Here is a 27614-nt window from a genome sequence, read left to right as displayed (position 1 = left end):
GCAGGTGCTGGGTAATACGGTATAAAACATGTCTGCTCTGGCCTGTCTGATCAGCAGGGGCCGTGGAAGAAAATCACACTATGATTACATGTCTAGTTAAAATGGTCTTAAAAAACATGAAACAGGGTTTTCAAAGCTTGGTTGCAGGCTCTTTCCCCTTCACCCGTACCACCACCTCCAGCCCCACCTTCTTCCCCACACTTCCCAGGAACATCTGCATCCTCTGGTGGACTCTTGACAGTCACGGAGACAACCTTCATGTTCAGGATATTTCAAATGTTGTATAACAAAATTAATTACATTTAATTAAACTTACCCATTTTTTATAGCCCCAAATCTAAAATGCCATGTTAAGCTTATGAGAGGGTAGTCCTCCAAAGCACTCTGATGCTGAGTGTATCTGCTCAGAGACTTATACATCTTAGGGATCGTTTTACATGAGTGAGTCTGATGAATGGCCTCTCTGCCTCAGTTAAGCATCAAGCAAGAATTGGTCTTTGGGTCGCAGGCCAAGAAACTACCCATGTCCTCCATCCTTCCTGTACTCCAGCAACAGCTTTCTCATTCAAAGAGCAGTCTTCCTTTTCCTGCCTGCTCTTTTCATCATGCACTGAAATTATGAATTTTCTTCTCTTTTTCCCTTTACTACATGACAGCAGGGGAGGGGACTGCTCTATTTCTCTTAAGTACAGGGCCTGGCATACAGTAGTTGCTGTTTTAACATTTATTGAATGAATGAATGAATGCTTTTGCTCATTGGTTAAGTGTTTCTCTCATCTTTTCCTGTGAAGAACCCCAAGTCTCAGTGGATTTCTTGCTCCACAGGACTTGGAGGGGGCTGTAGGTCTGTTTCACGTCTTCTCACCTTGTGCCCAGCCTGAAGCGGTATCCTCTCTGGTCCACGCTGGTCTCAAGGTAGAAGACAAGAGTGTAAGAGGGCTGATGGAAGCATCAGAGCACCTTAAAGCCTCTGCTTATAACAGGCACACAGTCACTTCCACCACACTTCGCGGGCTAAAGTCAGTCACAGGGCCAAGCCCAACGTGAGCAGAGTGGGAAACTCATGCTTCTCCAAGGGAGGGAGGGGCTGGAGCTGCTGTCTGCTGAACAACAATGCCCAAGCTTTCTATCGGCACTATTCCCATGTTCTAATTCATTTTCAAATCAGCAAACTAAAATCCCCCACAACGTATATATTAAGTCAGGATCCATTCAGTTCTAGGAACAAAATACAATTCAAAGTAGTTTATGCAAAAAAGAAACTTACTGACCCATAATTAGGAAGTACAAGGAGCAGATACAGTTGAAGCCAAAGGGTTCAAAAGATGCCATCAGGGCTCTCTCTCCATCTGTCCACTCTGCTCACCTCACGGTGCTGGTCTTATTCTCTCCAACCTCTCAGAGGCAGACTCCACTTGACCAGAAAAAATTGCTGCCAAAGGTCCCAGATCGACATCCTCCCTTTTTAGGAATTCCCCATGGGTAAGGAATTTTTCTTTCATATTCTGTACTTTACTCTCAAGGAAGGAGTCTTTCTGTCCTTACCTGAGTATTATACCCACGTCTGGGCCAATCTCCGAGTCTAGGAAATAGCTTGGCCAGTCAGATTTAGGTCATGCGCCCCCAACTCCACCACAGCTAAAACAGTTAACAATTTAGTCTACCGAAATATATATTTGTTACCTGAATTTTCAATCAGCACTATTCTGATGTTTTAACCAGTTTTCAAATTTCAGCAAACTAAAGTTCCTTACAATGTATATATTAAGTCAGGATCCATTCAGGTCTAGGGACAGAATACAGCTCAAACTAGTTTACGAACCAAAGACCTTGCAGTGTATTTATTCAATGCTTACATATATAGAGTAAAAAATAAGTAAAAATTCCTTATTTGGATTAGAAAAAACAAAATCTAAAACTGTATAGAGTGAATTCAATGGTAAACCTTTAGTTTTGTTTTTTTTAAATTAATTAATTATTTTTGGCTGTGTTGGGTCTTCATTGCTGTGTGGGGGCTGCTCTTCGTTGCAGTGCATAGGCTTCTCGTTGCGGTGGCCTCTCTTGTTGTGGAGCATGGGCTCTAGGTGCATGGGCTTCAGCAGTTGTGGCGCCTGGGCTTAGTTGCTCCACGGCATGTGGGATCTTCCCGGACCAGGGCTCAAACCTGTGTCGCCTGCATTGGCAGGCAGATTCTTAACCACTGTGCCACGAGGGAAACCCAAACCTTTAGTTTATATACTCTTGCATCTTTTTGTCCTTTGAAAATATTCAAGAGATCCTGTACCAGAAACCTTAATTTCAAAATCATCCCAGGTTGTTATACCCCAAATTCCTTTCTCATCTGTTTTCTCCATTAGAGTCATTCTTGCCCATTATAGCCATTTCATCCAGTTCTCATTTCCACCATTTTATATCCTTCCCACCAGAGGTAACAGAGAAATGCACTACCACACACTTTCAAAAACTGTCTTGGTTTTTTACTGTCCATTCATTAATTCAAAAAGCCTTTATTGAACCTATTATAGGGCAGGTGTTGTGTTTGGCTCTGGGGATACACAGGAGGGATAAAACACATCCCTTATGCTCTCAAGAAACTTGTCTTACAACAGGGGCAACAGGCTTGTAAACAAATGTCTCCAACATTACATAATAAGCACTGCAACAGAAGTAAGAAACATGCCAGATCAATGCTATGAAGAGAATTCTGACAACATGGAAGATTGGCCTAGAAAAATGTGAGGTAGGAAGCACAATGACCAGTTAGGAGACCACTGCAGAAATCTGAGTAGGTCATGATGAGAATCTAACTCTGCCTGAAAGCAGAAGCTGTGAAGACAGAGAAGAAACAATGGAGATAAGAGAGTCATTATGAAGAAGAATCAATAGAACCATCAAAGTGAAGGGTGGGGAAAGGGAGAAGCTGAGCAGTCGTCAAGTTTCTCATTTTGAGGACTGAAAGGTGTTGGTGTTGCTCATGAGGATACCAAGCAAGGAAGCAGGAGAAACTTCCGAGACAAATATGGACTCAGGCTGAGATGGAAGCAATTATGGATATTCCCTTCCTTGGATTCATGAATCATTTGTACCAGTAAGCAAAAATTATTTTTGTTTGTGCATGGAGTGGAAAGTAGGAAAGGGAGAGAATAAGGAGAAGGTGACAAATCTATGATCAAATCAGTGGTGTCATGGCCAAGGCACAGATTTCTTTCCCTGTGAAGAATTTGCCAGTTACTTATAACCAAAAGAGGCTCTGTCTTATTCTACTCATTATCAGGAGCTGGCTCTGGGCAGGGATCTGTGGTACCTGCTGAAAAAGGCACTTGTAGAAGACCTACAGCATACTAGGTGCTCACTAACAGATCTGTTTTTAGATCACAAAGTCTTCAGATTCAGGATTTCTATTTATAAATGGCTACCAAGTCTGCAAGTGTAAGTTAAATGATATCTTTAGGAAGGCTAATTTAAGAATATGAAAGATTCACTGTTTCAGGAATTGGCCCAGCATTTTAATCTTAAGAAACTTCCCTTGAGAATGCTCTCATATTTCTGGATACAATGAAAACATTAATATTTTATTTTATAGGAAACATGTTTGTTATTAATCATGGCAATTAAAAAATATTCATTTTTTCTCAGGGTTGGTCCATCATACTCATGATACTCTTTCTCTGAGCAATTTTGTTTAATATTACAGAGAAACTTCTGTATGGTAAGCAAGACAGGAATTTCCAACAATGAAACAAGGTCTCTAGAACTTGCCAGTAAAACAAAGGAAGCATTTCCAGTGATAAGATGTAGGAACCCATGGATAAAATCTAACAGAGCACAGGCTGAAAAATGGGATCAGGAAATTTTATAATCCACCATCACTCTGAGTTTGCTCTGGGATGGTGCAAGCATGGCCTGTGAAAGGGGCTTAGAGGTGTGATAGCTCCTGTCTGAAAGAATGGGTCCTTTGGGCATGGGACTCATGTTACCTAAGTGCCCCAAAGCCAACTGTTTTTTCAACTTCTTGCCCACATAATCATGACTAGAGGTTTCAAGGAGAAGACAAGAGCAAGTACTATTTAGCTTTGACTTTTGAGCAGATGTAACACCAGCTCTTCATCCTCGGCTAAAGACAGGCCTGTATCCAAAGGCTCTGAGGTTTCCCACTTGGTCTTCTTTCTGTCATGACTTGTGGGTCCCACGTCTTCCACTTCACTGTTGTTCCTTTTCCTCATTGCCTGCTTCTTCTTGGTATCACTGGTGGGAACAAATCCAATGATTTACTTTATAAATAAATAAATCCATTATTATGAAGTCAAACACTTAAAATAGAACAAAATTACCAATAACAGATACCTGGTAAAGTGATATTACTCAAGAGGGAAAGAAGCTATAACAACATCAGGCTATCTGTATCATAGTAACTACCCTCCCATTAACAGATGTGGGGAGGGGGCCTATCATATACCAGGCACTGTGCAGGGTACATTGTATACACTGTGTCATCCAATCCTCACAGTAATTCTAGGAAGCTCTGGATATATCATTCACAATATGAGGATACCAACTGGCCCACATTCTGGCTCCAGACTGGCTCCAATCTGCGCTTGTCCTGTCACATCAAACCATCTCTATACAGTTAGGTTATCGTTTAGGTAGCAGTAATATCTGTTGTGATATATAGATCATGAATAAAATAGAACCTGAAATGTTAAGTTACAAATTACTTAAGACATCAAGTAAATCTGCCCCATTTAAATCTGTATCTAAGACTCACAAATGGTCTGAAGAAAACATAAACATTACTGCAGTATTCAGCACACACTTGAGGCACAGATCATAAAAATAAAACGAATTTCTGAAGGCAGAGAAAATCACTTGACACATTAAAATCAGAAGAAAAAGCAAAACATCCTCAAGGCATTTTAACATACCATCATCATGTTCAAAGATGACCGAATTATTGGATACAAGTTTAAAACAAAATAAAAAATCCATCTAGTAGCAATGGCAGTAGCAACTATTTATTAAGGGCTTACCAAGGGTCTGGCACTGTGCTATATGCTTTACATAGATTACAACATTTATCTTCATGACAATCCTTGGTGTGGTGAGCACTGGCCTCATTCTACAATGAGGTTAAAAGAGGTTAAATGACTGAACCCAGATTATGCACATGGAATTCAAACCCAGAGCTAAATTACTCTAAATTCAGCCCCAAAGCCAGACAATTGAAAGCAAAATGTATTCCAAGCATAGAATGTATTCCAAAAGAGAATAAACTGCTCAAGTTCCAACGGACTCTATTACACCTTAAGAAGATAGTGGGGATATCAAAGTGAATGTGCCTAATCAGCATATCCAGTTCTGACCAGCCTGAAGCAAAACTGTAAACTATTTCCCCATTCACCTCCCAGAAATGCCCAGTACTCTGACTCAGCAGCCATTCTCTCTCACCACTGGAGGAAAGACAAACTATGAGGTTATTTAAAGCTACAAATAATCATATTTTAAAAGGGTGGGTATGTACCTACAGACATGAACATGAAAGAGTTCTCTATAATGGGAATTCAGTCAGTAAAGAAAGTTACTCTTAGTGGAGAGAGGACTTTAAAAAAAAGTACTGGGCTTCCCTGGTGGCGCAGTGGTTGAGAATCTGCCTGCCAATGCAGGGGACACGGGTTCGAGCCCTGGTCTGGAAAGATCCCACACGCCGCGGAGCAACTAGGCCCGTGAGCCACAATTGCTGAGCCTGCGCGTCTGGAGCCTGTGCTCCGCAACAAGAGAGGCCGCGATAGTGAGAGGCCCGCGCACCGCGATGAAGAGTGGCCCCCACTTGCCGCAACTAGAGAAAGCCCTCACACAGAAATGAAGACCCAACACAGCCATAAAAAAAAAAAAAAAAAAAGCGCCTCCTTGCTTCTATTAAAAAAAAAAAAAAAACCACAACAAAGAGCACATGTTATATAACCCATGAAGAAGAGACTCAATTCTGATTGATCAAGAGTCGACTACAGGGGCTGCCCTGGTGGCGCAGTGGTTGAGAATCCGCCTGCCAATGCAGGGGACACGGGTTCGAGCCCTGGTCTGGGAAGATCCCACATGCCGCGGAGCAGCTGGGCCCGTGAGCCACAATTACTGAGCCTGCGCGTCTGGAGCCTGTGCTCCGCAACAAGAGAGGCCACGACAGTGAGAGGCCCGCGCACCGCGATGAAGAGTGGCCCCCACTCGTCGCAACTAGAGAAAGCCCTCACACAGAAACGAAGACCCAACACAGCCAAAAATAATAACTAAATAAATTAATTAAAAAAAAAAAAAAAAAAAGTACTGAGTCCTAACCTGCTTGATTATGGCCAGCCTGGTGCCAATTCCACCGGGCTAGAGTACCGTGATTTATTTGGAACAAGTTAGCACTGATTTTTGCCCTGCCTGTATTTCAAGTGCATCTAAGAGCAGCTCATCAGAAGCAGCCTAATTAGTGGGCTTTACTAACACCTCCTTTCTTCATGTGCTCCTGCACACTATATTCTGTGCAGGAAACAGCTGGTTCAGATACTAAAAAAAAAGATGGAAAATTTATGTAGATGGAAAATATTTTCAGAATTAGCAGCACTGCTGCTTTGTGGACCAGTTCAAATTTTAAAAAGATATTTTATACTACTTTCCATAGCAAAAAAGTGGTAATTGGTAGACCAAATTAATTATTAAATAATGATTTAGATATTCTACAGGTAACTTACTAAAAAAGGAAAAAATGTTATGAATCTAGAAAACATTTCATTTCCCCAAAAGGGAATAATGTAATAAATCTGGTAAACATTTAATCAGAATATGGTCATAATTTGGTATCTTCAGAAAAGGACTCTTGGGGGGACCTTCGAGATGGTGGAGGAGTAAGACGTGGAGATCACCTTCCTCTCCACAAATACATCAGAAATACATCTACATGTGGAACAACTCCTACAGAACACCTACTGAATGCTGGCAGAAGACCTCAACCTCCCAAAAGGCAAGAAACTCCCCATGTACCCGGGTACGGCAAAAGGAAAAAGAAAAAACAGAGACAAAAGAATAGGGACAGGACCTGCACTTCTGGGATGGAGCTGTGAAGGAGGAAAAGTTTCCACACCCTAAGAAGCCTCTTCACTGGTGGAGATGGTGGAGGGAGAGTGGGGGGCGGGGCGGGGGGGAAGCTTCAGAGCCACGGAGGAGAGCTCAGCAACAGAGGTGGACAGGGAAAAGCGGAGAGATTCCCGCACACAGGATCAGTGCCAACCAGCACTTACCAACCTGAGAGGCTTGTCTGCTCACCTGCCGGGGTGGGGGGGTGGGGCCGGGAGCTGAGGCTTGGGTTTCCGAGGTCAGGCCCCAGGGAGAGGACTGGGGTTGGCTGCATGAACACAGCCTGAAGGGGCTAGTGTGCCACAGCTAGCCGGGAGGGAGTCCGGGAAAAAGTCTGGAATTGCCTAAGAGGAAAGAGACCATTGTTTGGGGTACGCGAGGAGAGGGGATTCAGAGCACCGTCTAAATGAGCTCCAGAGACGGGCGCGAGCCACAGCTATCAGCGCGGACCCCAGAGACAGCCATGAAGCGCTAAGGCTGCTGCCACTGCCACCAACAATCTTGTGTGGAAGCACAGGTCACTATCCACACCCCTCCACCGGGAGCCTGTGCAGCCCACCACTGCCAGGGTCCCGTGATCTAGGGACAACTTCCCCGGGAGAACATGTGGCACGCCTCAGGCTGTTGCAACATCATGCTGGCCTCTGCCACCGAAGGCTCGCCCCGCATTCCAATTATGACTACCGTACCTGTCCCTCCCCCTGGCCTGAGTGAGCCACAGCCCCTAATCAGCTGCTGCTTTAACCGCCTCCTGGCTGGGCAGGGAACAGATACCTGAGGGCGACCTACATGCAGAGGTGGGGCCAAAACAAAGCTGAACCCCAGGACTGTGCGAACAAAGAAGAGAAAGGGAAATTTCTCTGTGAAGCCTCAGGAGCAGCGGATTAAATCCCCACAATCAACTTGATATACCCTGCATCGGTTGAATACCTGAATAGAGAACGAATCGTCCCAAAATTGAGGCGGTAGACTTTAGGAGCAACTGTAGACATGGGGTTTGCTGTCTGCGACTGATTTGTTTCTGATATTTAGGTTTATCTTAGTTTAGTTTTTAGCGCTTGTTATCACTGGTACATTTGTTTATTGGTTTGGTTGCTCTCTTCTTTATTTTTTGAAATATTATATTATGTTAATAATTTTTAAATTTTTTCTTATTATTTTTTTATTTTTTATTTTTTTTCTTTCTTTTCTTCTCCCTTTTCTTCTGAGCCGTGTGGCCGACAGGGTCTTGGTGCTCCGGCCTGGTGTCAGGCCTGAGCCTCTGAGATGGGATAGCCAAGTTCAGGACACTGGACCACCAGAGACCTCCCGGCCCACGTAACATCAACTGGCAAGGGCTCTCCCAGAGATCTCCATCTCAGTGCTAAGACCAGCCTCACCCAACGGCCAGCAGTTGGATGCCCCATGCCAAACAACTAGTAAGACAGGAACACAACCCCATCGATTAGCAGAGAGGCTGCCTATAATCATACTAAATTGACAGACAACCCAAAACACACCACCGGATGCGGCCCTGCCCACCAGAGAGACAAGATCGAGACTCACCCACCAGAACACAGGCACCTATACCAGGAAGCCTACACAATCCACTGAACCAACCGCATCTATTGGGGGCAGACACTAAAAACAACATGAACTACGAAACTGCAGCCTGTGAAAAGGAGACCACAAACACAGTAAGTTAAACAAAATGAGAAGACAGAAATATGCAGCAGATGAAGGAGTAAAGTAAAAACCCACCAGACCAAACAAATGAAGAGGAAATAGGCAGCCTACCTGAAAAAGAATTCAGAGTAATGATAGTAATGATCCAAAATCTTGGAAATAGAATGGAGAAATACAAGAAGCATTTAACAAGGACCTAGAAGAACTAAAGAGCAAACAAACAATGATGAACAACACAATAAATGAAATTAAAAATTCTCTAGAAGGAATTAATAGCAGAATAACTGAGGCAGAAGAACGGATAAGTGACCCAGAAGATAAAACAGTGGAAATAACTACCAAAGAGCAGAATAAAGAAAAAAGAATGAAAAGAACTGAGGACAGTCTCAGAGACCTCTGGGAGAAAATTAAACACACCAACATTCGAATTATAGGGGTCTCAGAAGAAGAAGAGAAAAAGAAAGGGTGTGAGAAAATATTTGAAGAGATTATAGTTGAAAACTTCCCTAATATGGGAAAGGAAATAGTCAGTCAAGTCCAGGAAGCACAGAGAGCCCCATATAGGATAAATCCAAGGAAAAACATGCCAAGACACAAATTAATCAAACTATCAAAAATTGAATACAAAGAAAAAATATTATAAGCAGCAAGGGAATAGCAACCAATAACATACAAGGGAATCCCCATAAGGTTAGCAGCTGATCTTTCAGCAGAAACTCTGCAAGCCAGAAGGGAGTGGCAGGACATATTTAAAGTGATGAAAGAGAAAAACCTCCAACCAAGATTACTCTACCCAGCAAGGATCTCATTCAGATTTGATGGAGAGAAATTAAAACCTTTACAGACAAGAAAAAGTTAAGAGAATTCACCAGCACCAAACCAGCTTTACAACAAATGCTAAAGGAACTTCTCTAGGCAGGAAACACAAGAGAAGGAAAAGACCTACAAAAACAAACCCAAATCAATTAAGAAAATGGTAATAGTAACATACATATCGATAATGACCTTAAATGTAAATGGATTAAAAGCTCAAACCAAAAGACACAGACTGGCTGAATGGATACAAAAACAATACCCATATATATGCTGTCTACAAGAGACTCACTTCAGACCTAGGGACACATTCAGACTGAAAGTGAGAGGAGGGAAAAAGATATTCCATGCATGCAAATCAAAAGAAAGCTGGAGTAGCAATTCTCATATCAGACAAAATATAGACTTTAAAATAAAGACTATTACAAGAGACAAAGAAGGACACTACACAATAATCAAGGGATCAATCCAAGAAGAAGACATAACAATTGTAAATATTTATGCAACCAACATAGGAGCACCTCAATACATAAGGCAAATGCTAACAGCCGTAAAGGGGGAAATCAAAAGTAACACAATAATAGTAGGGGACTTTAACACCCCACTTTCACCAATGGACAGATCATCCAAAACGAAAATAAATAAGGAAACACAAGCTTTAAATGATACATTAGACAAGATGGACTTAATTGATATTAATAGGACATTCCATCCAAAAACAACAGAATACACTTTCTCAAGTGCTCTTGGAACATTCTCCAGGATAGATCATATCTTGCGTAACAAATCAAGCCTTGGTAAATTTAAGAAAATTGAAATTTTACCAAGTTTCCTTTCTGACTACAACACTATGAGACTGGGTATCAATTACAGGAAAACAACTGTAAAAAATGCAAACACATGGAGGCTAAACAATACACTACTAAATAACCAAGAGATCACTGAAGAAATCAAAGAGGAAATAAAAAATACCTAGAAACAAATGACAGTGAAAACACGATGACCCAAAACCTATGGGATGCAGTAAAAGCAGTTCTCAGAGGGAAGTTTACAGCAATACAATCCTACCTCAAGAAACAAGAAACATCTCAACTAAACAACCTAACCTTACACCTAAATAATTAGAGAAAGAAGAACAAAAAACCTCAAAGTTAGCAGAAGGAAAGAAATCATAAAGATCAGATCAGAAATAAATGAAAAAGAAATGAAGAAAACAATAGTAAAGATCAATAAAACTAAAAGCTGGTTCTTTGAGAAGATAAACAAAATTGATAAACAATTAGCCAGACTCATCAAGAACAAAAGGGAGAAGACTGAAATCAACAGATTTAGAAATGAAAAGGGAGAAGTAACAACTGACACTGCAGAAATACAAAGGATCATGAGAGATTAATACAAGCCAACTATATGCCAATAAAATGGACAACCTGGAAGAAATGGACAAATTCTTAGAAAAGTACAACCTTCCAAGACTGAAACAGTTAGAAATAGAAAATATGAAGAGACCAATCACAAGCACTGAAATTGAAACTGTGATTAAAAATCTTCCAACAAACAAAAGCCCAGGACCAGATGGCTTCACAGGGGAATTCTATCAAACATTTAGAGAAGAGTTAACACCTATCCTTCTCAAACTCTTCCAAAAAATAGCAGAGGGAGGAACACTCCCAAACTCATTCTATGAGGTCACCATCACCCTGATACCAAAACCAGACAAAGATGTCACAAGAAAAGAAAACTACAGGCCAATATCACTGATGAACATAGATGTAAAAATCCGCAACAAAATATTAGCAAACAGAATCCAATAATGCATTAAAAGGATAATACACCATGATCAAGTGGGATTTATCCCAGGAATGTGAGGAGTTTTCAATACATGCAAATCAATCAATGTGATACACCATATTAAAAAATCGAAGGGTAAAAACCATATGATAATCTCAATAGATGCAGAAAAAGCTTTTGACAAAATTCAACACCCATTTATGATAAAAACTCTCCAGAAAGTGGACATAGAGGGAACCTACCTCAACATAATAAAGACCATATATGACAAATCCACAGCCAACATCGTTCTCAATGGTGAAAAACTGAAACCATTTCCTCTAAGATCAGGAACAAGACAAGGTTGCCCACTCTCACCACTATTATTCAACATAGTTTTGGAAGTTTTAGCCACAGCAAGCAGAGAAGAAAAAGAAATAAAAGGAATCCAAATCGGAAAAGAAGAAGTAAAACTGCCACTGTTTGCAGATGACATGACGCTACACATTGAGAATCCTATAGATGCTACCAGAACACTACTAGAGCTAATCAATGAATTTGGTAAAGTAGTAGGATACAAAATTAATGCACAGAAATCTCTTGCATTCCTATACACTAATGACAAAAAATCTGAAAGGGAAATTAAGGAAACAATCCCATTTACCACTGCAACAAAAAGAATAAAATACGTAGGGATAAACCTACCTAAGAAGACAAAAGACACGTATGCAGAAAACCTATAAGACACTGATGAAAGAAATTAAAGACGATACAAACAGATGGAGAGATATACCATGTTCTTGGATTGGAAGAATCAACATTGTGAAAATAACTACACTGCCCAAAGCAATCTACAGATTCAATGCAATCCCTATCTAACTACCAATGGCATTTTTCACAGAACTAGAACAAAACATTTCACAATTTGTGTGGAAACACAAAAGATCCTGAATAGCCAAAGCAATCTTGAGAAAGAAAACTGGAGTTGGATGAATCAGGCTCCCTGACTTCAGACTATACTACAAATCTACAGTAATCAAGACAGTATGGTACTGGCACAAAAACAGAAATATAGGTCAATGGAACAGGATAGAAAGCCCAGAGATAAACCCACGCACATATGGTCACCTTATCTTTGATAAAGGAGGAAAGAATATACAGTGGAGAAAAAAGAGCCTCTTCAATAAGTGGTGTTGGGAAAACTGGACAACTACATGTAAAAGAATGAATTAGAACACTTCCTAACACCATACACAAAAATAAACTCAAAATGGATTAAAGACCTAAATGTAAGGCCAGACACTATAAAACTCTTAGAGGAAAACACAGGCAGAACTCTCTGTGACATAAATCACAGCAAGATCCCTTTTGACTCACTTCCTAGAGTAATGGAAATAAAAACAAAAATAAACAAATGGGACCTAATGAAACCTAAAAGCTTTTGCACAGCAAAGGAAACTACAAACAAGACGAAAAGACAACTCTCAGAATGGGAGAAAATATTTGCAAACAAACCAACTGACAAAGGATTAATCTCCAAAATATAAAAGCAGCTCATGCAGCTCAATATGAAAACAACAAACAACCCAATCCAAAAATGGGCAGAAGACCTAAATAGACATTTCTCCAAAGAAGATATACAAATTGCCAACAAACACACGAAAGGATGCTTAACATCACTAATTATTAGAGAAATGCAAATCAAAACTACAAGGAGATATCACCTCACACCGGTCAGAATGGCCATCATCAAAAAATCTACAAACAATAAATGCTGGAGAGGGTGTAGTGAAAAGGGAACCCTCTTGCACTGCTGGTGTGAACGTAAATTGATACAGCCACTATGGAGAACACTATGGAGGTTCTTTAAAAAACTAAAAATAGAACTACCATATGACCCAGCAATCCCACTACTGGGCATATACCCTGAGAAAACCATAATTCAAAAAGTCATATACCACAATGTTCACTGCAGCACTATTTACAATAGCCAGGACATGGAAGCAGCTTAAGTGTCCATCGATAGATGAATGGATAAAGAAGATGTGGCACATATATACAATAGAATATTACTCAGCCATAAAAAGAAATGAAATTGAGTTATCTGTAGTGAGATGGATGGACCTGGAGTCTGTCATACAGAGTGAAGTAAGTCAGAAAGAGAAAAACAAATACCATATGCTAACACATATATGGAATCTAAAAAAAAACCTAGAAGCAGGAAAGGAATAAAGATGGCGACCTAGAGAATGGACTTGAGGACACGGGGAGGGGGAAGGGTAAGCTGGGACGAAGTGAGAGAGTGGCGTTGACATATATACACTACCAAATGTAAAATAGTTAGTGGGAAGCAGCTGCATAGCACAGGGAGATCAGCTCAGTGCTTTGTGACCACCTAGAGGGGTGGGATAAGGAAGGTGGGAGGGAGACGCAAGAGGGAGGGGATATGGGGATATATGTATATGTAGAGCTGATTCACTTTGTTATACAGCAGAAACTAACAACACTGTAAAGCAACTATACTCCAAGAAAGACGTGCGAAGAAAAAAAAACTGTAAATATAATATACAGCTACTTCAACTTAAAAAATAAAATAAAAAGTAATAAATAAAAAAATAATAATAAAAAGAAAAGGGCTCCTCTAAATGGTGTGGCACTAGAGGGTGATGTCAGCAACATGGCTAAATGAGATATCCTCGCTCACGTTCCCTCTCAACCACAACAGTTTGGCATCCGACCATGGACAAAAGTGCCTTTGTGGGAGCTGTGGGATCTAGCACTATTACACTAAGAGACCCGGGAAGAGTCTGACCCAATCATGTGTCGGGTAAGAGGTATACAGACCTGTCCCAGCTGTGAACCCTGCAGTGGCCCACAAACCACAGCTGTAGTCCTTCTTGGCAGTGGAATAACAATATCTTATATAATCAGCCACACATAAGTGAGCCTTTATGGAAGTCCAGGTCTCCTGTGGAGAAGTTCCAGCATACCAATGTAGCAAAAAAACACGAGTTTGGACACACCGGAAAGGGTAAACAGAACAGTTTGATTTTATTCATATCAACCATCCCCCAAGGTGGCACAGCTCAGGGCCAAGAAAGATCTTCTCGGCCTGTGATTTTTCCTATGGGGGAAAGTGAGAACATATGAGTGAGTGCCTGGCTTCCCCAACTATACAAAACTTCCTCCCCATTTCTCTCTCACCCTATCCAGAATACTAAATAATGAGCTGCATGGGGTGGGGACTGAGTGGGGAACAGGCTGGAAGAGTGGCAGACAGGACTCTCAGAGGTAATTAAAAGGACATGAATCCTACTAACTACACCATGAATTCCTTCAAGAAGCCCACCCATGAACTGCTGGAGATGCCCTGCATGTAGATCCCTCCAACTGGCCCATGGGCACCCCTAGGGCTCCATGGGCCTCACCCACACCCCTGTCTACCCTGTATCCAGCTCCCTGTAAGTGCTCCTGATGTTGGTGGTGAGAGTGAGCTTTGGCAGATAGCTAGTGAGCATCACCCAAACCTGCAGGTCAGGGAGAGGCCACAAGCTTCAGCTTTAGTATCACCCATGGGAAAACAAAAGGGAAGCTATCAGTATGCATCCTGGTGCATTGCAGAATGAAGAGAAGGTATACAAGCTTAAGAGTTCTCCCACAAAAGGGAGCAAGAAGCACAGAGCAGGCATATCTATAGAAAGTCTGAGAAAGCCTCAGAATCACTAGGAGGGCTGAAGAAAGGTATCCTCTCCTGAAGGCAGTTAATAAGGACTGGAGAAGTTGACTGCTACTGCAAATGTGACGACAGCAACACAAAACCTGAAACATGAAAAATCAAGGAAACATGACACCACCAAAGGATCACAATAATCTTCCAAAAACCGATCACAAAGACATGAAGATCTACAATTTACTGGATAAGGAATTCAAAATAGCTGTTTTAAGGAAGCTCAATGAGGTACAAGAAAACACAGAAAGAAAATTCAACAAAATCAGGAAAACAGTATACAACCAAAGTAAGAAATTCAACAAAGAGACAGAAATCATTAAAAAGTACCAAACAGAAACTCTGGAATTGAATAATACAATGAATGGAATGAAAATCTCAAAAGAGAGAAACAACAGCAAATGGATCAAAGAGAAGAAAGAATCTGTGAGTTAGAAGACAGGAATTTTGACATTATCTAGTCAGGGGAGAACAAAGAAAAAATAATAAAAAGAGTGAGGAAAGCCTGTGTGATCTATGGTAAATTCTCAAAGGAAACAACTTGTGAATTATTGGAATCCCAGAGGAAGAGGAGGAAGAAGGGGTAAGAAAACTTACTGAAAGAAATCACAGCTGAGAAATTCCCTAATCCGTGTAAAGATGTGGATACCCCAGTTCATGAAGCTCATGGGTATCCAAACAAACTCAAAGAGATCTCCTCCAAGACATATTATAATATAACTGTCAAAAATCAGAGAAAAAGACTGAATCTTAAAAGCAACAAGAGAAAAGAAACTTGCAGCTTACAAGGGAATTCCCATAAGACTATTAGCATATTTCTCAGCAGAAACTTTACAGGCCAAGAAAGAATGTGATGATATAAGCAAAAGTGTTGAAAGGAAAAAAACTTGCCAACCAAGAATGCAGTCATCCCTCAGAATTCACAGGGAATTGGTTTTGGGACCCCCCTTCTTCCCCCTCCCAGTGATACCAAAATCTGCAAATGCTCAAGTACCCATATAAAATGGTGTAGTATTTGCATATAACCTAGTCACATCCTCCCATATGCTTTAAATCATTCCTAGAGTACTTTTAATACCTAATAAAATGTAAATGCTATGTAAACAGTTGCTGGTGCATGGCAAATTAAGATTTTGGTTTTTGGCACTTTCTGGAATTTTTTTTCCTGGAGTATTTTCGATTCACAGTTGGTTGAATGTGTATGTGGAACCCACAGATACAAAGGGCTGACTGTACTCTATCTGGCAATGTTGTCCTTCAGAAATGAAGGAGAAAGAGTATCGCAGACAAACAAAAGCTGAAGGAATCCATCACCACTAGACCTGCCTTAACAACAACAAATAAAAATGCTGAAAGGAGTTCAAGTTAAATCAAAGGACACTATTTAGTACACGAAAATATCCAAGACACTGGTAAAGGTAAGTATACAGTAAAATTCAAAATATGCTACTACTGTAATATGGTGGTGTGTTCAACATTTAACTCTAGTATAAAGGTTAAAGGACAACAGTATTTAAAATAACTATAGCTACAATACTGGTTAATAAATACACAATATAAAAGGAGGTAAATTGTGACATCAAAAGCATAAGAAGAGGGGAGTAAAAGGGTAGAGGTTTTGTATGTGATTAAAATAAGCTGTTATCAGTGTAAAATAGACTATTATATCTATAAGATGTCTTATGTAAGCTTCATGGGAACCACAAAGCAAAAACCTACAGCAGATTCACAAAAGATAAAGAGAAAGGAATCAAAGCATACCACTCTAAGAAATCATCAATTCACAAAGGAAGGTAGCAAGAGAAGGAAAAAAAGGAACAAGGGAAAAACAAACAGCCAGAAAACAATACAATGGCATTAGTAATTCCTTACCAATCAATAATTATTCTAAATGTAAATGGATTAAATTCTCCAATCAAAAGGCATAGATTGGTGGGATAGATAAGACCCAACTATACGCTGCCTACAAGAAACTCAATTCACCTTTAAGAACACATAGTCTCAAAATGAAGGGCTGGAAATATTAAAATGAAGGGCTGGAAAAAGATATTCCATGCAAGTAGAAACCAAAAGAGAGCAAAGGTAGTTACTTACATCAGACAAAATATACTTTAAGCTAAAAATGGCAACAAGAGACAAACAAGATCATTATATAATGACAAAGAGGTCAATTAATTAAGAGGATATAACAATAATAAATACACATAGACCAAACACTGGAGCACCACAATATATTAAATATTAACAGATCTGAAGACAGAAATAGACAACAATACAATAAGAGCAGGGGACTTTAGTATACCACTTTCAACAATGGCTAGATCATCCAGACACGAAAAATCAGTAAGGAAATGTTGGATTGGAACTACACTTTAGAGCAAAGAGACCGAACAAAAATATACAGGACATTCTGCTCAACAGCAAAGGAATACACATTCTTCTCAAGCACACTCAGAACATTCTTCAGGAAAGACTATATGGTAAGTCACAAAACAAATGTTAGCAATTTAAGGAGACTGAAATCATACCAAGTATTTTTATCAACCACAATGGTATGAAACTAGAAATTAATTATAAGAAAACGGAAAATTCACAATATGTGGAAATTTAAAAACACAGTCCTGAACAACCAATGGGTCGAAGAAGAAATAAAAAGAGAAATCAAAAAATATCTCAGAAAGCAGCAGAATACACTTTCTTCTCAACTGCACACAGAACATTCTCCAGGATAGATCACATCTTGGGTCACAAATCAAGCCTCAGTAAATTTAAGAAAACTGAAATCATGCAACTTTTCCAACCACAAAGCTATGAGATTAGAAATCAATTACAGGAAAAAAAACGTAAAAAACACAACACAAGGAGGCTAAACAATATGTTACTAAACAATCAGTGGATCACTGAAGAAATCAAAGAGAAAATCAAAAAATACCTAGATACAAAGGACAATGAAAACACGATGATTGAAACCTATGGGATGCAGCAACAGCAGTTCTTACAGGGAAATTTATAGCAATACAATCTTCCCTCAAGAAAGAAGAAAAATCTCAAATAAACAACATAACCTTACCCCTAAGGCAACTAGAGAAAGAACAAACAAAACCCAAAGTTAGTAGAAGGAAAGAAATCATAAAGATCAGAGCAGAAATAAATGAGAGATGAAGAAAACAATAGCAAAGACCAATGAAACTAAAAGCTGGTCCTTTGAGAAGAAAAAAAAAATTGATAAACCTTTAGCCAGACACATCAAGAAAAAAAGGGAGACGACTTAAATTAATAAAATTAGAATAAAAAAGAGAAGTTACAATGGACACCACAGAAATACAAAGCATCGTAAAAGACTACTACAAGCAACTATACACCAACAGACAACATAGAAGAAATGGACAAATTCTTAGAAAGGTACAACATTCCAAGACTAAACCAGGAAGAACTAGAAAATATAAACAGACCAATTACAAGTATTGAAATTGAAACTGTGATTAAAAACCTTCCAACAAACAGAAGTCCAGGAACAGATGGCTTCACAGGCAAATTCTATCAAACATTTAGAGAAGAGTTAACACCTACCCTTCTCAAACTCTTCCAAAAAATGGCAGAGGAAGGAACACTCCCAATCTCATTCTACAAGTCCACCATCACCCAGATACCAAAACCAGACAAAGATATCACAAAAAAAGACAATTACAGGCAAACATCACTGATGAACATAGACGCAAAATTCCTCAACAAAATACTAGCAAACCGAACCCAACAACACATTAAAAGGATCATCATGGAAGATTGGTTCAAGATGGCGGAGTAGAACGATGTATGCTCACTCCCTCTTGCGAGAGCACCGGAATCACAACTAACTGCTGAACAGTCATCGACAGGAAGACACTGGAACTCACCAAAAAAGATACTCCACATCCAAAGACAAAGGAGAAGCCACAATGAGACAGTAGGAGGGGCGCAATCACAAAAAAATCAAATCCCATAACTGCTGGGTGGGTGACTCACAAACTGAAGAACACTTATACAACAGAAGTACACCCACTGGAGTGAAGGTTCTGAGCCCCATGTCAGGCTTCCGAATCTGGGGGTACGGCAACAGGAGGAGGAATTCATAGAGAATCAGACTTTGAAGGCTAGTGGGATTTGATTGCAGGACTTCGACAGGACTGGGGGAAACAGAGACTCCACTCTTGGAGGACACATACAAAGTAGTTTGCACATCGGGATGCAGGGGAAGGAGCAGTGACCCCATAGGAGACTGAACCAGACATACCTGCTAGTGTTGGAGGGTCTCCTGCAGAGGCGGGGTGTGGCTGTGCCTCACCGTGAGGACAAGGACACTGGCAGCAGAAGTTCTGGGAAGTACTCCTTGGCGTGAGCCCTCCCAGAGTCTGCCACTAGCCCCACCAAAGAGCCCAGGTAGGCTCCAGTGTTGGGTTGCCTCAGGCCACACAACCAACAGGGAGGGAACACAGCCCCACCCATCAGCAAAAAAGCGGATTAAAGTTTTACTGAGCTCTGCCCACAAGAGCAACAGTCAGCTCTACCCACCACCAGTCCCTCCCATCAGGAAACTTGCACAAGCCTCTTAGCCTCATCCACCAGAGGGCAGACAGCAGAAGCAAGAAGAACTACTATCCTGCAGCCTGTGGAACAAAAACCACATTCACAGAAACATAGACAAGATGAAAAGGCAGAGGGCTATGTACCAGATGAAGGAACAAGATAAAACCCCAGAAAAACAACTAAATGAAGGGGAGATAGGAAACCATCCAGAAAAAGAATTCAGAATAATGATAGTGAAGATGATCCAGGACCTCAGAAAAAGAATGGAGGCAAAAATCGAGAAGATGCAAGAAATGTTTAACAAAGACCTAGAAGAATTAAAGAACAAACAAACAGAGATGAACAATACAATAACTGAAATGAAAAATACACTAGAAGGAATCAATAGCAGAATAACTGAGGGAGAAGAACGGGTAAGTGAACTGGAAGACAGAATGGTGGAATTCACTGCTGTGGAACAGAATAAAGAAAAAAGAATGAAACAAATGAAGACAGCCTAAGAGACCTCTGGGACAACATTAAACGCAACAACATTCGCATTACAGGGGTCCCAGAGGAGGAGAAAGGACCCGAGAAAATATTTGAAGAGATTACAGTTGAAAAATTCCCTAACATGGGAAAGGAAATAGCCACTCAAGTCCATGAAGCACAGAGAGTTCCAGGCAGGATAAACCCAAGGAGAAACACACCGAAACACACAGTAATCAAATTGACAAAAATTAAAGACAAAGAAAAGTTACTGAGAGCAACAAGGGAAAAAAAGGACATGTAACATACAAGGGATCTCCCAGAAGGTTAACAGCTGATTTCTCAACAGAAACTCTACAAGCCAGAAAGGAGTGGCATGATATATTTAAAGTGATGAAAGGGAAGAACCTACAACCAAGATTACTCTACCTGGCAAGGATCTCATTCAGATTTGCCGGAGAAATCAGAAGCTTTACAGACAAGCGAAAGTTAAGAGAATTCAGCACCACCAAACCAGTGCTACAACAAATGCTAAAGGAACTTCTATAAGTGGGGAACACAAGAGAAGAAAAGGACCTACAAAAACAAACCCATAACAATTAAGAAAATGTTAATAGGAACATACATATCGATAATTACCTTAAACGTGAATGGATTAAATGCTCCAACCAAAAGACACAGGCTTGCGAAATGGACACAAAAACAAGACCCATATATATATATGTTGTCTTCAAGAAACCCACTTCAGACCTAGGGACACATACAGACTGAAAGTGAGGTGATGGACAAAGATATTCCATGTAAATGCAAATCAAAAGAAAGCTGGAATAGCAACTCTCATATCAGATGAAATAGACTTTAAAGTAAACAATGTTACAAGAGACAGGGAAGGACAATACATAATGATCAAGGGATCAATCCAAGAAGAAGATATAACAATTATAAATATATATGCACCCAACATAGGAGCACCTCAATACATAAGGCAACTACTAACAGCTATAAAAGAGGAAATCAACAGTAACACAATAATAGTGGGGGAATTTAACACCTCACTTACACCAGTGGACAGATCATCCAAACAGAAAATTAATAAGGAAACACAAGCTTTAAATGACACAACAGACCAGATAGATTTAAGTGATATTTATAGGACATTCCATCCAAAAACAGCAGATTACACTTTCTTCTCAAGTGCGCACGGAACATTCTCCAGGATAGATCACATCTTGGGTCACAAATCAAGCCTCAGTAAATTTAAGAAAATTGAAATCCTATCAAGCATCTTTTCTGACCACAACGCTATGAGATAAGAAATGAATTACAGGGAAAAAAACGTAAAAAACACAAACACATGGAGGCTAAACAACACGTTACTAAATAACCAAGAGATCAGTGAAGAAATCAAAGAGGAAATCAAAAAATACCTAGGGACAAATTACAATGAAAACACAACGATACAAAACCTATCGGATGCAGCAAAAGCAGTTCTAAGAGGGAAATTTATGGCAATACAAGCCTACCTCAAGAAACAAGAAAAATCTCAAATAAACAATCTAACCTTACACCTAAAGGAACTAGAGAAAGAAGAACAAACAAAACCCAAAGTTAGTAGAAGGAAAGAAATCATAGAGATCAGAACAGAAATAAATGAAATAGAAACAAAGAAAATAATAGGAAAGATCAATAAAGCTAAACGCTGGTTCTTTGAGAAGATAAACAAAGTTGATAGCCAGACTCATCAAGAAAGAGGGAGAGGACTCAAATCAATAAAATTAGAAATGAAAAAGAAGTTACAACAGACACCACAGAAATACAAAGCAACCTAAGAGACTACTACAAGCAACTCTATGCCAATAAAATGGACAACCTGGAAGAAATGGACAAATTCTTAGAAAGGTATAACCTTCCAAGACTGAACCAGGAAGAAATAGAAAATATGAACAGACCAATCACAAGTACTGAAATTGAAAGTGTGATTAAAAAATCTTCTGACAAACAAAAGTCCAGGACCAGATGGCTTCACAGGTGAATTCTATCAAACATTTAGAGAAGAGCTAACACGCAATCTTCTCAAACTCTTCCAAAAAATTGCAGAGGAAGGAACACTCCCAAACTCATTCTATGAGGCCACCATCATCCTGATACCAAAACCAGACAAAGATACTACAAAGAAAGAAAATTACAGACCAATATCACTGATGAACATAGATGCAAAATCCTCAACAAAATACTAGCAAACAGAATCCAACAACACATTAAAAGGATCATACACCATGATCAAGTGGGATTTATCCAGGGGATGCAAGGATTCTTCAATATACGGAAATCAATCAATGTGATACACCATATTAACAAAATGAAGAATAAAAACCATATGATCACCTCAATAGATGCAGAAAAAGCTTTGACAAAATTCAACACCCATTTATGATAAAAACTCTCCAGAAAGTGGACATAGAGGGAACTTACCTCAACATAATAAAGGCCATATATGACAAACCCACAGCAAACATCTTTCTCAATGGTGAAAAACTGAAAGCACTTCCTCTAAGATCAGGAACAAGACAAGGATGTCCACTCTCGCCACTATTATTCAACATAGTTTTGGAAGTCCTAGCCAAGGCAATCAGAGAAGAAAAAGAAATAAAAGGAATACAGATTGGAAAAGAAGTAAAACTGTCACTCTGCAGATGACATGACACCATACACAGAGAATCCTAAAGATGCCACCAAAAAACTAGTAGAGCTAATCAATGAATTTGGTAAAGTTGCAGGATACAAAATTAATACACAGAAATCTCTTGCATTCCTATACACTAATGATGAAAAATCTGAAAGAGAAATTAAGGAAACACTCCCATTTACTACTGCAACAAAAAGAATAAAATACCTAGGAATAAACCTACCTAGGGAGACAAAAGACCTGTATGCAGAAAACTGTAAGACACTGATGAAAGAAATTAAAGATGATAAAAACAGATGGAGAGATATGCCATGTTCTTGGACTGGAAGACTCAATAATGTGAAAATGATTATACTACCCAAAGCAATCTACAGATTCAATGCAATCCCTATCAAATTACCAATGGCATCTTTCACAGAACTAGAACAAAAAAATCTTAAAATTTGTATGGAGACACAAAAGACCCTGAATAGCCAAAGCAGTCTTGAGGGGAAAAAAAGGAGCTGGAGGAATCAGACTACCTGACTTCAGACTATACTACAAAGCTACAGTAATCAAGACAATATGGTACTGGCACAAAAACAGAAATATAGATCAATGGAACAGGATAGAAAGCCCAGAGATAAACCCATGCACCTATGGTTAACTAATCTACGACAAAGGAGGCAAGGATATACAATGGAGAAAAGACAATCTCTTCAATAAGTGGTGCTGGGAAAACTGGACAGCTACATGGAAAAGAATGAAATTAGAACACTCCCAAACACCATGCACAAAAATAAACTTAAAATGGATTAAAGACCTAAATGTAAGGCCGGATACTATGAAACTCTTAGAGGAAAACATAGGCAGAACACTCTGACATAAATTGCAGCAAGAACCTTTTCGATCCACCTCCTAGAGTAATGGAAATAAAAACAAAAATAAACAAATGGGACCTAATGAAACTTAAAAGCTTTTGCACAGCAGAGGAAATCATAAACAAAACGAAAAGACAACACTCGAAATGGGAGAAAATATTTGCAAACGAAGCAACCATCTAGAGATTAATCTCCAAAATATACAAACAGCTCATGCAGCTCAATATCAAAACAACAAACAATCCAATCAAAAAATGGGCAGAAGATCTAAATAGACATTTCTCCAAAGAAGACACAGAGATGGTTAAAGAGCACATGAAAGAATGCTCAACATCACTAATTATTAGAGAAATGTAAATCAAAACTACAACGAGGGGGCTTCCCTGGTGGCGCAGTGGTTGAGAGTCTGCCTGCCAATGCAGGGGACACGGGTTCGAGCCCTGGTCTGGGAAGATCCCACATGCCGCGGAGCAACTGGGCCCGTGAGCCACAATTACTGAGCCTGCGCGTCTGGAGCCTGTGCTCCCCAACAGGAGAGGCCACGATGGTGGGAGGCCCGCGCACCGCGATGAGGAGTGGCCCCCGTTTGCCGCAACTGGAGAAGGCCCTCGCACAGAAACGAAGACCCAATACAGCCATAAATAAATTAATTAATTTATTAAAAATTTAAAAACTACAACGAGGTATCACCTCACACCAGTCAAGAATGGTCATCATCAAAAAACTACAAACAGGGGTTTCCCTGGTGGCGCAGTGGTTGAGAATCTGCCTGCCAATGCAGGGGACACGGGTTCGAGCCCTGGTCTGGGAGGATCCCACATGCCGCGGAGCAACTAGGCCCGTGAGCCACAATTGCTGAGCCTGCGCGTCTGGAGCCTGTGCTCCGCAACAAGAGAGGCCACGACGGTGAGAGGCCCGCGCACCGCGATGAAGAGTGGTCCCCACTTGATGCAACTAGAGAAAGCCCTCGCACAGAAACGAAGACCCAACACAGCCATAAATAAATAAATAAATAAATAAAATTTAAAAAAAAAAAACTACAAACAATAAATGCTGGAGAGGGTGTGGAGAAAAGGGAACCCTCTTGCACTGTTGGTGGGAGTGTAAATTGATACAGCCACTATGGAGAACAGTATGGAGGTTCCTTAAAAAACTAAAAATAGAACTACCATATGACCCAGCAATCCCACTACTGGGCATATACCCTGAGAAAACCATAATTCAAAAAGAGTCATGTACCACAATGTTCATTGCAGCACTATTTACAATAGCCAGACATGGAAGCAACCTAAGTGTCCGTCGACAGATGAGATAGATGAATGGATAAAGAAGATGTGGCACATATATACAATGGAATATTACTCAGCCATAAAAAGAAACGAAATTGAGTTATTTGTAGTGAGGTGGATGGACCTACAGTCTGTCATGCAGAGTGAAGTAAGTCAGAAAGAGAAAAACAAATATCGTATGCTAACACATATATATGGCATCTAAAAAACAAAAAAAAAAAGGTCATGAAGAACCTAGGGGCAAGACGGGAATAAAGATGCAGACCTACTAGAGAATGGACTTGAGGATATGGGGAGTGGGAAGGGTAAGCTGGGACAAAGTGAGAGAGTAGCATGGACATATATACACTACCAAATGTAAAATAGATAGCTAGTGGGAAGCAGCCCCATAGCACAGGGAGATCAGCTCGGTGCTTTGTGACCACCTAGAGGGGTGGGATAGGGAGGGTGGGAGGGAGGGAGATGCAAGAGGGAAGAGATATGGGGATATATGTATATGTATAACTGATTCACTTTCTTATAAAGCAGAAACTAACACACCTTTGTAAAGCAGTTATACTCCAATAAGGATGTTAAAAAAAAAAAAAAAAAAAGAAGTCATTCAATAAATGCCCACTCATCTGAAAGGCAGAAATCATGACCTTGTTGAAGGTTCTTCGGAGTCCTGAGAGGTACCGTTACTGCAATGAAGAAGACAATGTTCCATCAGACCTTGCTTCTAATTCAAGTTCCAACGGAGTCACAGAGGAGAGCTTTACGCATGGGAAAACTCCCACAGCATGCAGTCCGGTCTGTGGGTACACAGGCGCCAGTCTGCTGACCAATCCCCTGTTTTTAATAGCACAAGTTCCCAGTGTTCTAAATTTTGGCTTTGCATATGTTTCTCAAAATTATATAAATGGTCATGTTAAGGCTAAATTTAGTAATTCATTTTTCCAAACACATGACTTCTGTTGAGTTAACACCCAGTCAGCGGACAGTTAAAATTTTACCATTACTGCAGCTTCCATGAGATGTAACGGGAAATCATCTAACTTTTAAGTACTTACAGATTAACTACTACCTCCCTAATGGTATTTTAGTTTCCTCTTCCTTTGTCACCATTACTTAACTATCTATATTTCTAGGTTCCATCCTTGGCCCTTTACTATTCTCATTTTACATATTCATTCTGAGTATTCTCATGTAGTTCAGTATTTCAACTATCTTCCATAGTGCTAATGACTTATAAAATATGCATCTTTATAGCCTAGAGTTCTTTCCTGACCACCAGATCAGCATATTCAGCTGGATCCTGGAAATCTCTATCTACATTTGCAAAGGCACCGCAAACTCAACATGCCCCTAACTACTGCATGTTTTCCCCAAATCTATTCTTCCTCCTATATTTTCCTTCTGAGTGAACAGTAATACCCCTACTAAAAGCCTGGAAGTCATCCTTTAACTAATTCTTCTTCACATCCTTAATTTAATTGATCATTTCTTCACTAATCTCTCTCAAACCCATCTAAGTCTTTCTAGTGCCTCTGTAACTATTTGTTATTCGTTCCCCTCCTGACTCAGCTCTGGGAAGCCTCCCCAGACCATCCTAGTCTAGGTTATGTGCCCTCTTAGGTGTCCCCTAGCACTATGCACTCCTCCATTACACCCTATGAAATGCTGTACTAAGACTGTCTATTTTACTTATCTGCTTCACCGATTAGATTCCAAGTTCCTTGAGGACAAAAACTGTCTTATTCTTTGCAGTCACATTGCCCTAGTATCCATAGGCTCACTAAATACTTCTTAAATAAATGATGAATAAACCCACTAGGCTAAGCTTCTATACTGCTAAATATCTGACTGGCCCACTCTATTATCATACAAAGTTAGGCAGAGTAATTTCTAACTAAAACCACATTCTTACTTTCTTTGTGAGCGAGTATGTAAGTGGACATTAAAATCTGTACTGCATTTTTTTTCAAATCGCATATCATTAATCCCAAAGAAATCCAAAAGATCAAAGCTACAGTGAAAATTAAAACATTAATGGCATAAGGAAAATAATACTAGAAAGAAGCACCCAATAACCTCAGACTCAGAATAAGAAATGAAACAATACTTCAATATTACAGAAGGAGTATAACTTGCCATTTTGATTCAACAAAAAAAGAGTAATTTTGATTTTCTTTGAAACAATACATGTAACTTCTCTGGATTGTACATCTCATAATGTAAAGAACATCTTTTTCCTCCAGCATGTTTAATGTTGAAATGTCTGCTTTTTAAAATCAGTTACTTAACAGGTAGTTTTACAAAAATTTTGGTATGGAAGAAAGTGGCTTCGGAGTCAGACCTGACTCAAATGCTAGCAAATGCCTAAAACTTGGGAAAACTGCTTCACTTCATGGAGTGTTAATTTCCTAATTTGTAAAATGTGATTAATATCTACCTCATGCAAGATAAGTGATATACGCATAGTAAATGCATTATAAATATTAATTATAGTATCTCCAAATCCCCTTGATGGGAACTAACTTCTTTTTTATTAAAGTATAGTCGATTTACAATATTCTGTTAGTTTCAGGTGTACAACATAGTAATTCAATATTTTTATAGATAGTACTCCATGTAAAGTTACTACAAAATAACGGCTATATTTCCCTGTATTGGACAATATATCTTTG

General features: G+C 39.7%; 1 protein-coding gene across 1 annotated transcript in view; it reads right to left on the bottom strand.

Moving 5' to 3' along the window:
* Positions 1-2455: 2455 nt before the first annotated feature.
* The window catches only part of DDX10 (DEAD-box helicase 10), a 269882-nt gene continuing 244723 nt past the window's right edge, over positions 2456-27614 (bottom strand). Inside the window, exon 18 of the mRNA XM_061203899.1 lies at positions 2456-4245. Within this exon, the coding sequence (XP_061059882.1) occupies positions 4068-4245 (178 nt within the window). The 3' untranslated portion in view covers positions 2456-4067. The remainder of the gene's footprint in view (positions 4246-27614) is intronic.

Source organism: Eubalaena glacialis, chromosome 10 (genome assembly GCF_028564815.1).
Source record: "Eubalaena glacialis isolate mEubGla1 chromosome 10, mEubGla1.1.hap2.+ XY, whole genome shotgun sequence".
NCBI classification, from domain to species: Eukaryota; Metazoa; Chordata; class Mammalia; order Artiodactyla; family Balaenidae; genus Eubalaena; species Eubalaena glacialis.
The sequence above is the reverse complement of the archived record's forward strand: the minus strand, read 5'-3'. Positions and strand labels throughout refer to the sequence as shown.